The 17,650-nt window shown below is 54.8% G+C and overlaps 1 protein-coding gene across 1 annotated transcript in view; it reads right to left on the bottom strand.

The window, feature by feature from the left end:
- Positions 1 to 17,650, bottom strand: part of ACO2 (aconitase 2) — a 52,336-nt gene that overhangs the window by 2,857 nt on the left and 31,829 nt on the right. The window contains exons 3-14 of the mRNA XM_032416808.1: positions 15,664 to 15,922; positions 12,153 to 12,245; positions 8,024 to 8,182; positions 7,647 to 7,797; positions 6,329 to 6,433; positions 5,308 to 5,399; positions 4,170 to 4,275; positions 2,863 to 3,020; positions 2,569 to 2,642; positions 1,975 to 2,086; positions 966 to 1,088; positions 631 to 786 (exon numbers count right to left, since the gene is read on the bottom strand). Of these exons, the coding sequence (XP_032272699.1) occupies positions 631 to 786; positions 966 to 1,088; positions 1,975 to 2,086; positions 2,569 to 2,642; positions 2,863 to 3,020; positions 4,170 to 4,275; positions 5,308 to 5,399; positions 6,329 to 6,433; positions 7,647 to 7,797; positions 8,024 to 8,182; positions 12,153 to 12,245; positions 15,664 to 15,922 (1,588 nt within the window). The remainder of the gene's footprint in view (positions 1 to 630; positions 787 to 965; positions 1,089 to 1,974; positions 2,087 to 2,568; positions 2,643 to 2,862; positions 3,021 to 4,169; positions 4,276 to 5,307; positions 5,400 to 6,328; positions 6,434 to 7,646; positions 7,798 to 8,023; positions 8,183 to 12,152; positions 12,246 to 15,663; positions 15,923 to 17,650) is intronic.

Here is a 17,650-nt window from a genome sequence, read left to right as displayed (position 1 = left end):
GGCCAGGCAGGAAGACCAGCCACAGACCTCATGCTGGACCCAGAGGAGCCCGAGGACGTGTCCTGGTCCTGGCTGGTCACCAGTTTTATCGATCACGTGGGCTTAATACCGGCTGCCACTGCCTGAAGACCCTTAGGAAACAGCAAAAATCCATGCCTGACATGGGTCTGAGGCCTCTGGCCACACCACAGAGGCTTGTGTCCGCTCGGCTCCCAGACACGGGCCAGACCAACCGATGCCCAACTGCGGGAGCAGAGGACTCTGTGGTTTCTGCAGCCTTTGTGGTCAAGCCGGAGGCGTGGAGACCTGGTGCTCTTCTAGCTCTTCCTGTGCCGCACCCACGGCCCGCGGCTGCTGCAGGTGACCCTCCCCGGCTGCCGCCGATGGCAGAGCACCCCAGACACAGCTGGCCAGAGCCAGCTCGGCCTGGCATGGGGCGGAGGAGAAAGGGACACTGGGCTGTGGAGGCCCTGGTTCCTCTGCAGCCGACCTCCCTGCCGGCCGCCACCCCCCACCCCCAGCCTGACCTTCCCCACTGGCGCCCAGGGGAGAGCATGTGCTTTCACAGCCCTGACTGCTGCTGAGGGCAGGGCCCGGGCAGGCCGGGGCTGTTCTCCCCCCGCCGCTGACCTTGATGAGGATTTGCAGGTCCTCCAGGTCTTTGCCGTCCCACTTGTCAAAAGGCTCCAGGAGCTGCAGGCGTTGGCTGGTGGGGCTCACATCCACCCGCTGCCCGCTACTGTCCTTGGGAGGGTGCTGGTAGGTGTCCTGCCCAGGGTCGAACTCCTGCAGGAGGAGATCGGGACATGCTGGGTGCCGAGTGCTCCGTCCCCACGAGGACAGGCTCCTGTAGAAGCCCCCCCTCCGCCCCCCACACGGAGCTGCCTCATTCTCACTCCCAGTGCCATCCTGCCTGCCCAGGAAGGAGTGTCTTAGCCCCACAGCAAGCGGCAGGACCTGCTCACCGCTTGGGGAAGCTCATCTGCATCCGGAGCCTCCAGCTTGAATTTCTTGCCATCCTTGCCTGTCAGGAAGTCAGTCTCTGGGTTGAAGTTGAGGGTGCCCGCAATGGCCAGGGCTGTGACAATCTGGAATGGAGGTGGCCCACTGCTGGTTAGTACCAAACACCACTCCCACCCCCCACCCTAGCAGGAGCCCAGACGGAAACGGGGAATGGAGCCCAGGTACATCTAAGTTCTGCACACACAAGTCCTCCCCACAGAGGCCAGAGCTGCAAGAACGTCTCTGGGGGTGCAGGTCACGGGCACGCGCTGGGGCCCTCGCACAGAAACGCCGCTGCGGCAAAAACGTTCCCAAATGGGCAGCTGAAGACATGGAAGGAAGGCGCCACCTCTTCCGTCACTTTTGTGGGCTAAAAGTACTTCTGGAACACTCATTTAAAGTCAAGAAACAAGAGCGTGTAACCCTTTATCTCGGGGTTGTGAGCTCAAGCCCTGCATGGTGTGTAGAGATGACTTAAAATCTTTTATATAAAAAATAAGAAGGCAAGAAAGCCTGGCCGTGTGCTGCCAATGGCCGAGGCCAAATAGCCACTGCGCCCCGGAGCGCTTGGCGCATCAGCGTTCCTAGTCGGAGGCCGCCTTCCCGGAGGACACGGTGCACACGCCTTCCGCACTTTCCTGTAATCCTGACAGGAGCCTGGGGCACAGAGAAGGACAGTGACTTGGCCAAAGCCGTACGACTGGGTAGAGGCAGGGCTGCCCTTCGTCCTGGGCAGGGACTCCAAGCTCCGGCTTGTGACCCTAACTGTGGCCGACAAGCCCCTCAGACTCCTGGGCCGTCAGGGGGCCAGGCAGGGAGCAGAGGGAGCGTGACACTTGAGGCCTGTGGCTCTTGGTTTCCACCCAGAAAGCCCCCTGCTCTGCGATGCCAACCCTCCCTCAGCAGCCCCATGGGGTCAGACGCCCGGCCCCAGAGGTGGTCCTGGGTCATGGCCCGGCCGGGCAGGCTCACCTCCGGGGACGTAACGAAGGCGTGGGTCTCGGGGTTCGCGTCGTTGCGGCCTGTGAAGTTCCTGTTGTAGGAGGTGACGATTGTGTTCTTCTCCCCCTTCTTGATGTCCTTTCTGCCAGGCCAGAGGAGACAGGGTTAAGCGTGTCTGTCCTTGTCACCAAGCCCGTCCTGCCTGGCTTATGACAGAAGAGGGGGAAACGGAAAGACCCTGAAACAGCCACCTCCTCCCTGGGACTCACGCATACAGAGCGGGAGGGTCGCTGGTTGAGCCCAGAGGTTTGCGTGGACCACAGGTAAGGCAGGCAGAGCCCAAACCAAGGCCTGACTTTCCCGACCTTGGGCCACGGCCTCCGCTCACACGGCTCCCTCAAAGCCCCTGGCTGCATCTGGCTTCAGCCAGGTGGCCACTCCTTCCTCTTTACTTCCAGCCCAACTTTCCAGTCCTTCCTAGAAGTTTTCTAGTGTGCAGTAGCCCCTGAAGCTACAGGCCTGGGGCTGAGTCTCTTCTCTCCACCCAGTAACACTTCCCCTCAATATCTGGGGCTCTGGACCCCAGGACACAACAGGCTGTCCTATCAGAGGTGCACCTCTCACCTGTCCCACTGGCCAATGCAGGGGCCACAGGCATTGGCCAGGACGATGCCACCCACTTCCCTTAGGATTTGTGCCTGCAGAGAGGAGGACACGGAAAGGTCAGGGGCAGGCTGGTGGCTGATGGGCAAGGGTGGGTCAGCAGCTTGAGTGATGAAGAGCCGTTCTGGAGCCCTGGGGCAGCTGCAGGGGGACCTGTACCCGCCCCAGCTCACAAGGCTGTGGCTTGTCCTGCCCGAAGCCACGTTGCTCAGCGGTGGGGAGGGGGAACCAGGGGCAGGGCGTGTGGGCACTCACATAGCCGTCCCGCTCAATGGTGGCACGGATCTGCTCAGAGCCTGGTGTGATGGTGAACTGGGACTTGCACTTAAGTCCATGGGCCAGCGCCTGCTTGGCCACGGCTGCCGAGCGCCCCATGTCCTCATAGCTGGAGTTGGTGCAGCTGCCGATCAGACCTGGTGCATTGTGGGTGGTGGGGCCAGGGGTCAGGACCAGAGGTCTCCACCTGACCTCAACTATCCAGACCTGGTCAAGAGTTCACCAACCGTGCCGGGCCTGGGGCTGTTCTTAACAGAGACAAGTTGGAAGCAATCCAACTGTCTAACACCACAGGACAGGCTGCTCCACGGCCCAGCCATTCAGGGGAAAACGACGTGGCCAGTGAAGTGAGTCAGAGGGCTCACTCCAGAATACTAACAGTGACCACGGCTGGATCAGGGCTTTTAGGAGATAAAGTTTCTTCTTTCATACTTTTGAGCATTCTCTCCTTCTTTAATTGCTTTATCATCAGGGAGAAAAAATTATTTTTTAAAAGTCCGTGATAGTTATTCAAAAAGTCAATAAAGACTGGATGGCATATTATTGATAGACCTCAAGACAGTCTTCACTCAGCAGTTCAGCAATCTGCTTCTAATGAAACCACCACCGTTTTTGCACATTTGCTTCAACCACTGAGGGAAAACACACGGCACTGTTTTACGCCAGACACCGTGTTAACTCGCCGCCCCTCCAACATTTACAGGTAAACACAGTATCACCCTTGTTTTCCAGACAGGGAACCGAGGCACAGGTGGGTAATGTAACTTGCTCACGGTCGCCCAGCTCTGTAGTACCCAAGCCAGATTTAAGCCGAGGCCACCTGGCTTCGTGGTCCACGCTCCAGTCACACTGTCCGGTGACAGGGGCCAGTCATCATGACATGCCAGTGTGTCCGTACATGTAAAGCATGTGAACGGAAATCAAGCAACAGGGCTGGGCTGATGAAATGTTTGTAAAACAAAAGTAGACACATGTCAGTATGTACACGTATGCAGAAAGAACCCCTCCAGGAGCTCCTTGAGCTGGTTTCTGGTTGGGGGTTAAGATGAGGAGTTTTTAAAATTCACCTGTTTGTGAATATTCGCTACAATGAGAGCATGTATTTCTTTTTGGTATTACCAAAAAAACTACGTTTTTTAAAAAACCATAAAGAAGAAACAAACTATTTCAGAAAGTGCCTGGTACCTGTAGGAAGTGCCCACGGCGAGCGCGGGCAGGTGTCTGCAGCCCTGGGCAGGCCTCCTGGTCCCGCAGCCTGTGAAGCCGACAGGGTGGGAGGTACTCACCCACTCGGATGTCCAGAGGCCATCCTTCCTTCTCTGCCACGGTGCCGACTTCTGCCACAGGGTGAGCCAGGTCAGGGGTGAAGGGCCCATTGATGTGCGGCTTCAGCTGAAAAAACAAAGGGGAGAGAACAAATCGTAGTTTGGAACTCTTAGACTGTTCTCCAGAGGCTGCGTGGCTCCCACTCCCCCAGGTAATCACAGAGGACCCGGGAGGCCAGCTTCTAGCTCAAACCCAGGAAACACCCGAGCGGTGGGCTCTGTACTCGCACCAGCTGCGGGATCCCTCCAACCCTGTGAGGCTCATATTATCTCCACTGTGCAGATGAAGGAGATGGCGTGCCTTGCTCAAGGTCACTCAAGGTCACAGAGTAGGAGATGGCAAAAGCATGGAAGAAATGAAGGAAGTCAGCATCATGAGTCCATTGTCTCCTACACTATGATGCTCTGTAATCAATTTTATGACAAAAACAGACTTAAAGCCAGGTGCTTTGTCTGTGATAATACTTGCCAATAAATGCGAAGCACTTAGCAAAGCGCCTGCACACGGCTCTCAATACATGTGCCCAAATATTACTACGTGAATTAGCGCATTCAGGTCCCATGGCCACCTGAGATTTTACACATGATAAAGTGAGGCCAAAAGAGGTTGAGGAACTTGCTCAAGGTCACAGGCTTCAGGTGGCAGGGTCAGGAATTAGGATTTGAACTCATGAAGACTGTCTTCAGGGCCTAAGCCTTCAACCAGTCTACTCGGCTGCTTCCTTTCCTCCAGCCTGCCTTTCCTCCGCCTTCCAGACGCTCACTCTGGTCTGCCGGTCCCAGGGTGCCAAACGCTGCCCAGGCCTAGGAATCTTGGGCCATGACCCCTGAACTCAGATAACAAAGCAAATTCCAGGGCAAAGTCTTGGCTTCTGCTAACGCCAAGGTGGAGGCAAACTGAGCCAGTTTCTGAATCAGCAGCCACAGCCTCCTCTCCCACCCAACTGCAGCCTGATTTGGGCAGCAGTTTGCAGGGGCACTGGGGAACCAAAGGCCCAACTACCCTGCTGGGTGTGCAGGCAGGGCCCCCTAGGAGTCCCCAGATGGGGCCTGAACTCCCCACCCTCAGAAATTCCTTGGACCCAATTGCCTTGCTCACCTCGTTGAGGTTAATTTCAATCAGTTGGTCATAATGGCAGCCAGGGTCAGGTACCAAGTGATCCTTATATTCATCAGCTAGTTTGGCAATGTCTGAAACCAATAAGGGAGGGAGATTAAAGCATGTGGGACAGAACCTGGTCATGAGACCATCCACCCATCCATACACCCATCCATTCGAGCCAGTTCCCTGGAGAAACAATGAAAACAGCACAGGACACAGTCCCTGCCCTCAAGGAGAACACAATCTAATGAAGGAGTTATCAATGAGCTGGAAGTTACAATATGATACGAGACACACAGGAACACGGGGACATAGAAGTAACAACTGAGGTTCAGAGTCAGGGAAGGCTTCCTGGAAATGAGAAGCACTGAATTTTGAAGGAGAAGGTACCTGATAATGAAAGAGAGGGATGGGACGGCCAGGTAGGACTCCATGTGTTCAGCTCTTGGAAGCAACTGGACAAGCTCTGCCCATGACCCCTGGCTTCTGGTTCCACCAACCACCCTTGCTCACCTCCCTTTGGAGGCTCCAATGATCCCTCCCACAGGCCCTATTTCTTCCTCTGAGCTTCAAAGAAGCCAAGCTAGAACCTCAGGAAAATTGTGGGGGAGGCTGAGGAAGTGGTTCTGGTTCCAAATGTTTTCCTCCTACTGGGCAGGAATCATAAACAGAAGCAGATTCGTGTCATTTCCAGAGCTTCCTGTAGGGGGCACCAGGGACCAGACCAAAAAGACCCCGGACTTGGCCATCCTTTCAGGTAGAACTAAATTCCAATCCCAAGGCAGAGGTATCTCAGATGCCAGGCCCTTTGAGAAGCTGGTGGAGCCAGACACTCTACTCAGAAACAGTCACACACACACACGTAATTTTTCACACCACTGTGGGGGCTTCTCAGGGCCTCTGAAGCCAGACTGGAAACACGAGATTAAAGACCCTGCCCCAACGGGAAAGGTTTAGCTCAGGGGTCTCCATGCAACACGACTGTCCTGCCGTTCCCCCCCTGGCCCTGCCGGCTCACCCTCCCGGCCTGTCTTGCTCAGGTACTTCTTCATCCTGTGGTTGTAAGGGAACACTGACGTGGTGGCTCCGATTTCTGCACCCATGTTGCAGATTGTCGCCATGCCTGTAGAGAAACAGAGCCTGTGAGGCGGGCGGAGCAGCTGGGCATGGGTCGCACACACCTGCTGGGTGTGCACACACATCTTCACCCCGGGGAGCTGGTGTCCTTCCTTCCTTTGCCCACGCAGCCATCCTGTGGCAGCAGGCAGACCTGTCCCTCGTGGCCCAGGGTTAAAACCAGGGCCCGCAGACAGAACACAAGATTCAGCCCCTCCCAGCCGGGTTCCACTTCTGGGCCTGGCAGTGCCGCTCGGCTGACCAGACGGCCGCCGTGCACTGAAGGCTGACCTGGCCAGCCGGCCCAGCTGTTACTGTGGCCATTCTGCAGGTGAGCAAACTGGCTCAGAGAGGTCCGAGGCCATGCCACAGAGCACATGCAGGTGCTGCATTGGCATTCGGGTCTAGGTCCTCCTGCCTGGTGTCCAGGCCTGCTCTCCTTTCAGCCACACCACGGTGCTGTGTGGAAATGTTTCTGCGTCTCAGGTTTTCCAGCAATAAGACTGGAAGGACATCCACTGTCTGGACCACAGAGCCTCACCCAGAAACGGTGAGGCTTACAGATGTCCTGACTGTACCGGGACACTAGTCTCATGGGGTTGCTGGGGCATGGGACTAGGATTGTTATCCACTTCCAAACTGAGCTGTCCAATGGCAGTAAGGGCTACCTGTAAGACTGAGCCCCCATCTCTGGAGGGGAGAAGGGCCAGCTGAACAGGAGCCCTGTGGGAGCTCTGGACCTGGGGAAGTCTGGACTGGACCATCTGGAAGGTTTGTTGCAAGTCTCCCTGCACTCCGGAGCACCCAGGCATTGAAGCCAGGTCACCTGGAGTGATGAGGAAAAGGGGCCGGCTCCTACTTACTTGGTCTTAGAGCCTAGTAGGTGATAAGTCTAATTCAAGGGATCTGAGTGAGGCTCCAGGGAAGATGTGGGAAGGGGGCTGCTTTGTGAATGAAGCCCTGGCTCTGACTCCCCATTCCCACCACCACCTCCGTCCTCTCTGGCATTCCCTTTCCGGGTCCCCCAAGGCAGCCCAGTGCTATGGCAGCTGAAGTATACTGAGGGACCTTGACTAGATAATACCCCCCCGGTGTCCATCGAAGTCCCCAAACTGGAAGGGTTCTCAGAGGAAGGCCATTCACTGCTTCCATGGCTCAACGACAGGCCCCATCAGGCCCCACACAGGCTGCGGGCGATGTCACATGGCCACCCTCCTCACCCGTGCAGGAGATGGAGTCTACACCAGGCCCGTGGTACTCCACAATGGCACCCGTGCCACCTTTCACGGTGAGGATACCCGCCACCTTTAGGATCACATCTTTGGGGGAGGTCCAACCGGAGAGCGAGCCCGTCAGCTTCACACCAATCACCTGAATAGGTGGAGTGAGACAGCAATTAGGCGCCATGTGTCATGCTCCAACCAAAAGGGTCTGCCTGCTGGGATTCCCATTCCTGCTTATTTACCCCTGCCTCTCTCTCAGAGAGGTCTGAGTCTGAACTATTCCTTCATCCCATCTGGGTCCCACAGGCTCCCATGCCTCCCCATCAACCACCCCTCTGCAGCCACGGCTAAAAGAGCCCTTCCCTATTCCTCACCTTGGGGCACTTCAGCTCCCAGGGGATCCCGGCCATGACGTCCACTGCATCAGCACCCCCGACTCCAATGCAGATGCCCCCCAGGCCACCGCCATTGGGGGTGTGGGAATCAGTGCCAATCAGAAGAACCCCAGGGTATGCATAGTTTTCCAGAATGATCTGAAAAAAAAAAAAGACCCCAAGATCTTCAGCCTAAAAGCCCTCATCAGAGAACAGAAGTAGGGACCAAAAGGGTCCGGCAAAGCTGCTCTCTGGGCCATTCCCAGGCACCCCTCCAGGACAGAGCCTCTCAAGGGTGGCTGGAAGAGAGACAGGAAGCCCGGGCCCCTGACCAGCTCCAATAGTCCTGGACTAGTCTGATTTGGGCTTGCAAGTGCCTCCTCGTGCCCCAATGTCCGTGTCTGCGGCATGGTACCAAGAACACCTACACCGCCTTGACCCTAGAATCACGGTGAGAACCAGACGAGCAGAGATAAGGAATGTGTCCTGTGACAAATGTGACCGCCTACAGGTGCTCCTCACACCTGCTCCCCATCTCACGTGGCCGACTGCCTAGGGCGTGGCACGTGCCTATTGGGCTTCTCGGGGGGACAATTCCTTCAGGAGCTGGCTCCAGTGTCCGCAAGGAAGCACCGGAGACCCGACAGGAGCACAGGCCCTGGGCTCTTCTGCTGCTGAACTGAAAGCAAGTACAGACAATGCCTCCCCAACCCAAGGCCTGGAAGTGGCTCTGATAATTGAAGTGACTTGCTCATGTAGATGCTGCCTTGCCTCCTCCTCCCCTTTCCTGTTCAAAATGGCTCCTTCATCGAGGGCCTCTTCCCAGCTTGGGAAGGTGCTGGCAGTGAGCATTTCCCCAAAACATCTGATTCCGGAGGTACAGCTATCCCAGAGCAGCCCTGCCCCCCCATCCAGGCATCGGAGGCCACAGGATATTACTGGAAAAGCCCTGGCCAAGGGGCCCTTAGTCTGAGCCCCAGACCCACTGCCTGCTAGTAGGTGTGGGACCTCGGGCAAGTCACTTCACCTTCCAGGTCTATTTCCTCATAGATAGAAACAGCCCATAGTGCTCACAGTGATAACTCAATGAGATCATGGGTAATTTTTTTTTAAAAGATTTTATTTTTTGACAGAGAGAGTGACAGCGAGAGAGGGAACACAAGCAGGGGGAGTGGGAGAGGGAGAAGCAGGCTTCCCGCTGAGCAGGGAGCCCGATGCCAGGCTCGATCCCAGGACCCTGAGATCATGACCTGAGCCAAAGGCAGACACTTAACGACTAAGCCATCCAGGCGCCCCTCGGATTATGTGTATTAAGCTGTAATTGTGCCTGTGAGAGGCAGTATTTCTATGTATTCTTTTGTAGCACACACTCGGATGTTGGGAAGGGCAAAGGAGGTCAGAGACGTGAAAGGCTCCATGAATGGTCGGGCCTGCCTCATGGTGGACAGGCTCCATGGAATATTACAGAAACCCCAGGGCCCCTGCCCTGGGATACACATCTCCCAGCAGACTCAGCAAGGAGTGAGGGGTCTTGCCTCTCAGGATGCCGGCAGTTAGAAGGGCTGGTTCCTTCCTCAGGAGGGTGACAGCTGGCTGGGAGAAAAAGCCAACAGAGAGGAAATCCTGGACAAACAACTGTTGGACAGGACACTGCTCAACTGTTTCATTTCTCTGGACTCCTTGCCCCAACCACAAACCAAAGTTTAAACCTAGTTAATATAAGGCTCCTCAAGGTTCTGCAAGTCTGATCATGAAGAGGAGACACACAAAATTCAGTGTGATCTACACAGTGCAGACCACCAACATGGTCCACGTCCAAAAGGAAGGGGTTAGTGCAGACCCGAGGACTGCACAAAGTGTCACAATGAAACTGGCTGTGACAGTGACCTCCTCGGGCAGCTGGATGTGGATGGGGGAGGAGAGGATTAGTGTACATTAGCCATCCACCCACACAACACATGTGTACACTGTGGACCTAGTCTCTACCTACCTGGCTCCAAGCCCAGAGCTACAGAGGAATCGGTAAAGTGCAGTCTCTGTCCCCAGAGCACATGGTCTGGTGCGGAAGGTCCTGGCACATACAGGGATCATAACGTGAAGGGGTCCCACAGAGGATCACATAAGGGTGCTCTGATGCTGGGCACAAGGGAGGGCAGGGGGGCTTCACAGAGGTAACCAAAAGGCAGAGATGTGGAGGAGGAAGGATGTGCCAGGCCTGGGCACAGGACATTCAAAGCAGAGGGAAAGGGGTTAAGGTTTGGTTTAGACATGGTGGATGAAAGCTGCTGATGGCCTGACATCAAGGGGAAGAGAAAAATCAAAGCTGCACAGAGATCACATGCTTCATGGGAATTTTCTTTTTAAAGGAAAAAATAGGGGTGCATGGGCGGCTCAACTGGTTAAGCGTCTGACTTCGGCTCAGGTCATGATCCCAGGGTCCTGGGATGGAGCCTTGTTTCTGGCTCCCTGCTCAGTGGGGAGTCTGCTTCTCCCTCTCCTCCTCTCCCTGCATGTGTGCATGAGTGCTCTCTCTTGCTCTCTCTCAAATAAATAAATAAAATCTTTAAAAAAATAAAAATAGGGCGCCTGGGTGGCTCAGTTGTTAAGTGTCTGCCTTCAGCTAAGGTCATGATCTCAGGGTCCTGGGATCAAACCCCACATCGGGTTCCACACTCAGTGTGGTATCTGCTTGAGATTCTCTTCTCCCTCTGCCCCTTCCCCCGCACTGTCTAAAATAAGTAAATATTTTAATAAAAAAATTAAAAATAAAATAATAAAATAATAATTTAAGCGGCGCCTGGGTGGCTCAGTCATTAAGCATCTGCCTTCGGCTCAGGTCATGATCCCAGGGTCCTGGGATCAAGCCCCGCATCGGGCTCCCTGCTCGGCGGGAAGCCTGCTTCTCCCTCTCCCCCACCCCCTTAGTGTTCCCTCTCTCGCTGTGTCTCTCTCTGTCAAAGAAATAAATTTTAAAAATCTTAAAAAAAAAAAAAATCAATAATTTAAAATAAAGGAAAAAATATATCACGCTGTACACTTAGCTGGTGGCCAGGGGCAGCTATGAGCTGCCATCACTCGTAGCCCCAAACTTTGCCCAGGAGCTGCCAAAAAGGCCTGGGTATTTCTAATGGGGTAGAAAGGGAGACCCTTGGATTGGGGTGCCCTTCACGATCAAAGTCCAAAGTTGGATCCACCTGACTCCCTAGCCCTACTGCTGAGAGAGGCTTTCTACACCCTGCAGACAGCTGTGACCTGCCACTCCCAGGCAGTCCCTTCCTGGCAAGGGCAATGGCTCGAAAGGGCAGAGCAGTGATCCGAGGGTTCTGGTTTCGGAGTGGGGCAGTGCTGGAGCCCATGCAGGGTCAGATTACAGCCTGACTTACCTCATCTTGAAGGAGGCCTGGGATGGAGGTGGAGAGAAGGGTCACCTTGGAAAGGTGTAAAGAGGCAGGTCTCGCACATACAGGATGGACGGCAAATGGACACACAAACCAGTGCACACCCCACAAACTAGTCACCTTGGATGAAAGCGAAGTACCTATCTCCCTAGAAACACATGCACACACACTTGCACTTGCAGAGACAAAATCGCCCATCAAAAGATCATCCATCCTTCAGGAGACCCCGGAAGAACTCCTGGCTGACAAAGCCACGTGACCTGGGGCACCTCCATCCTACAGAATAAGGGGCCCAAAGAGGTAAGAACCCCTGGTGTGATGGGAGGCGAGCCTGCAGCCCACGGTGCAGAGCACTGACTCCCGGAGGCAAATCCTGCCTCCACCCTCAGCCAGTTGTCCCTGGGCAAGTGGATTAACTTCTTTGTGCCTCAGTTTCTTCATCTGTGAGGCACAAATAATGAAGCCACCTACCTCATAGAGTTGTGGTGAACAACGAGTACGTTATCATCTGTCAAGTGCTAAGTCTAGTGCCTGCACACAGAACGCACCCATCAAATGTCAGCTGTCCGTGCAACAAGGAATAACACTCGTGGGAAAAAGCCAGACAAAAAAATGATACAACCCCCCTCCACCCTCCTGAGCCTCTGGCTTTCTGCTCCTGTAGGCCAGGAGATGCTCTCTGGTTCCCTAAGGGCCCTTCCCCCAGAAAGGCAGGCCAAGCCCTGCTTTACCTGGTGAATGATTCCAGAGCCAGGCCTCCAGAAGCCCACACCATATTTGGCACCCGCGGTTGCCAGGAAATTATACACTTCCTGGTTTATGTCCTAGTGAGACAAATCAATAACCAGAGCGTTAGTCACACAGTGTGTGTCTGGAACAACCCTTGCTCACCCCCCACCCCGCCCACCCTCACCCTGCAACTCTGAAATGCTGGCGCTATGAAAACAGGCCCTCTACTGGAGGCCTTCTACATAATTCCAAAAGGGCCTGGATGTTGGCCCAGTCTCAGCTGGCTGGCCTAGGGACAAAGGCAAGGGAGCAGACAGAGCCTCAGTTCTGTGACACCTGGCCAGGGAGTGGCTCTGGCGCAAGTCCCTTCTGTACCCTGATCTCAGTTTCCTTATTTGTAGAAGGAACTTGGCTATGTCATCTCTAAGGGTCCCTCTGGCACTCAAGTCCTCAGTCAAGGCCAGCAGTGAGGGGCACACCACCACAGGACCGTCTAACTGGGATATGGTGTTGGGGGAAGGGGGCTGTCTAAGGGAAGCAGTGGGATCAAATGGGTGCTCCAGTCCCACTGTAACTCACGCAAGGGGCTGTTTCTTCACCTAAGCCTCGGATGCCTCATTTAAGGCAATGTCAGTAATCCTGGCTAACGTTTATTGAATGCCCACTGCACTAAACATCCTCACAATCCGCCCCACGAAAGAGGGAAGGGACTGTCATCAAGGCCACTTTACAGATGCAAAAAACAAAGTCTCAAAATGAAATAACTTGCTGGAGATCCCTGAATTAAATCCCAGGGTTTGAAACCAGGCCTGTGCACCCACATAACCAAAGAGTTACGTTCTAATATAAAATAGAGCTTCCTCCCTCATAAGGAAGAGGACATCTAGGAACACCAGCATCTGGCACATGCTAGGTGCTCAATATTTGGTAATACATTTGATGGGCCCCAGATGAAAGACTGTCAAATGGACCATGTTCTTAAATGCAGATTTCAACAACACAACAGGACGGGCTGTGCCCACTCTGCCTGGAACTGGAAGGTGGCTTCCTCGGTGGGCAGGGAAGGCTTCCCAGCACAGGTGATATGAGGTCAGGGTCTATCTGGAAAACATGGTATCTTCTTGGACAGGGGAGACTCCAGTGACAAAAGGGAAGGGACCAGGGCAGACTGCACAGAGTCCCAAAGGAGGAACCAGGCAGTGAGACATGCTGGCCTCCGGGCATGGGAGACCCACACTCCAAGGCAGAGGGACTCACACTGTCAGCTCCCTGGCCCTCAGTAGCACACCCTCAAGACCATGCAGCCTCCTTCATTTAAACTCCAGACCAGCCATGCCTCCTTCTGAGGCCCACTGGGTACCCCCAGGCAAAAGAACAGCACACAAAAAACCTGGGCCCCCGGAGCGGTCTCTCCGATTAATCATTACTACGACAGCTTTTTCATTCAAATCAGTCACTTATAACATTGGCACCAAGGGCAGGAGGAGTGGTTGTGTGTCTGAGTACGTGTTCTTATGTATGGGCAAGTGGTGGCGGTGGCGAAGGGGGGCAGGATGGTGCAGCAGAGTCTTGGCCTGAACTCAGCCTAGAGCCTTCTCTGGCTGTGTGACCCTGGATAGGTCACTCTGTCTCTCTGATCCCCAACCAAAGGGACTCTACAAATATATGTAAATCTGACCATAACCCTCCTCTGCTTAAGCCCTTCGGGGACTCCCAGGATGGTGCCCGTGGCCCTCAAGGCCCCGCCTGTGCCTGCCCCCGTCCACCTCACACCACCCTCTCTTCCACGGGCCTCCTTTCAACTGCACAAATGCATCAAGTTGCTTCCTGCCTTGGGGTTTTTATATATACTGTTCTGCCTGGAATGTTCTTCCTCCAGTTAGTATCAGCTTATCTGTGCTGGTTTCAGCTTACATGTCACATCCTCAAGAGGCTGTCCCTTACCCCCCAGAGTCTAAATTAGACTTTTCTTGGGGCGCCTGGGTGGCTCAGTTGTTAGGCGTCTGCCTTCGACTCGAGTCATGGTCCCGGGGTCCTGGGATCGAGCCCCGTGTCAGGCTCCCTGCTCAGCGGGAGGCCTGCTTCTCCCTCTCCCACTCCCCCTGCTTGTGTTCCCTCTCTCGCTGTGTCTCTCTCTTTCAAATAAATAAAATCTTTTTAAAAAAATAAAATAAAATAAATTAGACTTCTTTTCTTATACTCTCACAGAGTTCTAGGTCTCCCCTTCGTAAGATATAACCAAATCGGCAATTACCTGCTTGTGTGATGGTTTACTGTCTGTCTCACTATCAGACTCTAAGATGCACGAAGGCAGGGCCCCCGTCTCGTTCACACCGTATCCCCAGCATCTAGCACAGTTCCTAGCACATCATTAGTGTTCAATAAACACTGAAATCCTATGATCCTGTGAATCTCATCTCCAGAAGGTAGATTCTGAACCCATAAAGTAAAGGGAGGGCCAGACCCTGAAGGCAGTGGCCTGCAGCGGGCAGTCATCTCCAGGGCTGGAGAGGACCCTGTTCCTGGCCACGGCCAGCTCCCAGCACTGCAGGGGCCCCTGTAACATTCCACCCCGGCTGCTGCTAACAGGGAAACCTCTGGCCAGCAGGCTGGGCTCTTTCAGCAGAGTAGAAAAAGAGCTACCGTCAGCCAGGACCCAGACTGACAGGCCAGGATGGGAAGAGAGGGCTCGAGTGGGAAAACGGAGTGTTTCCCATGGGTCTGAGAGGCTCTGGGAGCTCTGCTGACCCTGGGAGCTGGAGCACTTTCAATGGCAGCCCTGCCAGCATTCAGCTCCTGCCAACAGCCCCCCAAGAGGGGGACCCACTTCCAGTGCAGGGGGTAGAAAGGGTGGAGGTCCAGAGCTGGCAGAGACCCGCTGTGGTCAAGAGCAGGCACACACAAAGGTTACCACAAGCAGAGGCTGGGGGAAGGAGCAGGAATCTGATTTCATAAGGAAGGCTGGGAGGAATTCAAGGAAAAAAAACAATTCCATGTGGCATACACCTGTTTCTACCTCATGAAGCAAACTCCCAGAAGAAAGCCCCCCAAGGAGGCCAATCAGTAAGAGACAGCACTCAAGACAGGGGGGCTTCCCTGCACAGGGCCTCAGCTGATTGGGATTCATGAACAGCCATCCGCCTGCCTCCCTGCCAGGGTCCTGGGGGTTGGCCGAGAGCACGAGTGAGCGCACAGGTGAGGCTGGTAGGAAGGGAGATTTAAGCCACCCTCTTGTACCAGAAGCTGGTCTGCATCATTTTTCTAGCAGAACAGAAAAATGACCACAAAAAAATACCTTTAAATGTGGGAAGATTAAGGATGATTTGGGGGGTTTTGTTTTGTTTTTAGGCTTTCTCTGTTATCTTCTAACATCCTCACAATAAACAAATGGTATTTTCAGAGTTAGAAAAGAGCAAAAATGTTTAAAACAAGACTACACCAAAGAGCCTAGCTCAAGGAATCTGCCTCTCATCCCATGTCACACGCACTGTCCCGATGCCCCCTTCAGCTCACCTTGGCCCGGCGCAGGTCCTTCTCACCCCCGAGCTGGGCCTCGATCAGATGGTCGCAGTGGATGGTGGACGGCACAGCCACCTTGGGCAGCCCACTGCTGATGAACTGCAGCATGGCCATCTGGGCCGTGGCGTCCTGCATGGCCACGCGGTCAGGCCGTAGCCGCAGGTACGTCTTGCCCCGCTCAATCTCCTGTTTGGCTGGGTCATCCAGGTGTCCATATACAATCTTCTCTGAGAGCGTCAGAGGCCGGTTCAATCTGGGGGGAGAGGGAGGGGTGCGGGCTGCACGATCCCCCTGCCCACCCACAGCCACGCCCTCTCTGTCCCACGGCAACACAGTGGGACAGTGGGCGGGGACGGGGTGCCTGCGCTCCATGAGGGTGGACACAAATCAGTCTTGCTCGCTGCGGTTCTTCCGGCACATGGCACTCACCAGGTGCTCCAAGTTACTCAATGAGTAAGTGACAACATCCCAAGAGGTCGACAGGGTAGTTTTTTTCTAAAGGATACCTGCTTTTCCAGCATACTGACCACTATTATCTGATGAGTAGCCATTACATGTACATCTCACTATTTAATCCTCATTGTATCCTTGTCATTTAATCAAACAAGCAAGAGGGAAGGGAGACTCAGCACAGTGGTGGTAATAGCTCAAGCTCACCGCCGGAGTCTTGCTTTGGGTCCTCTAATTCTCTCTGTCCACGGCCACCTCCCCTGTGCCCTCAGCCCCAGTAAGACACAGGGGATCCCACCAGCATGCCCCTCACCCAACCTGCCCTGCCCGCCACCCACAATCCTCTGGTGCTCACACTGTCGTGCTAAAGCCTTTCCCATTAGCCCTACTTGCTCTCACCCCATTCAGACAGGCATGGCTGTCAGCTCTCAAGAACAGAAACCCAGTCACCGCCTCCCGCCCCTCACTAGGCCCTCTTCCTAGAACCCCTCTCCCTGCACGTCCCACCCCTCCCTTCCTCATCAGGGCCAAAGGGGCAGTCCAAACCTGGCTCTTGGGGAGGTGCAGCCCCTGCCAGGCTTTGGTGGCCTCTTCACCAGCTGCCCGCCCCCCCGCCAGCAGACTGAGCTTGGGGCAGGACCCTCAGCCACCCACCTTGAGGCTCCCTGCTGCCGCCCACTCAACCTGGCTGCCCCGCGCCGCCCAGCAGGCTCCCCTCTGCCTGCCCCAGCAGCACTGGCTGGACCTCACACTCGCCTCCCAAACCTGAGGCCTCCTGGGAAGGGGTGCAGTTCACTCACACCCGACAAGCCAGGAAAGAAAAACAGTATCAAACGAAGGAGTCAGAGGCTCTGGGTTTCGACCTGACCCTACCACTGATCCCAGTGTGTAACCAGGCCAGCCACCGCTCACTCGTCTCAGGGAGCTCGCCAACCCATCTCTCAAGTCCAGCGCTTGGACAGGAACGAGAGGAGAGTTGGGGCTTATGTGGCACTTGTTTTTAAACAGCTTTAGTGAGGTGTCATTGGCACGCCATAAACTGCGCGTATTTAAAGTACACAATTTGTTAGTCTTGATGTACGTACACACCTGTGAACTCATCACCGCAATCAAGATAATGAACACATCCATGAGCCCCAAAAGTTTTCGTGCGGCCCTCTGTCATCCCCCCTCCTGTCCCCATCCCCCGAGCAAAGAGTGACCTGCCTTCTATCACCACAGATTAATTTCCTCACAGCACGTCCTTTTAGCTCAGCATGGCTCTAAGCGCTTTAATGTACGCGAGCCACCAGCTCCTCAAGACAAGGATGAGGAGACTGAAGCGCCTCGAGGTGAAGGAACCACCTCGGGTCACGAGCCAGCGAGGGGCAGAGCCAGGACGCAAGGAGCCGAGCAGTGTAGCTCAGCCGTCCCTCCGGAACACCTGGAAGCTAGAACCGGGCCCAGGCTCTGCAAAGTGCTCGATTACTCATTCTCAGGGCCGTCACCGCTACGACTCTGCTGGGAAAGCAGAGAAACCCCCTTCTGACAG

The sequence above is a fragment of the Phoca vitulina genome, unplaced genomic scaffold, assembly GCF_004348235.1.
Source record: "Phoca vitulina isolate PV1807 unplaced genomic scaffold, GSC_HSeal_1.0 scaffold19, whole genome shotgun sequence".
Lineage (NCBI taxonomy): Eukaryota > Metazoa > Chordata > Mammalia > Carnivora > Phocidae > Phoca > Phoca vitulina.
Note: the sequence above shows the minus strand (reverse complement) of the source record. Positions and strands in the feature narration are given on the sequence as shown.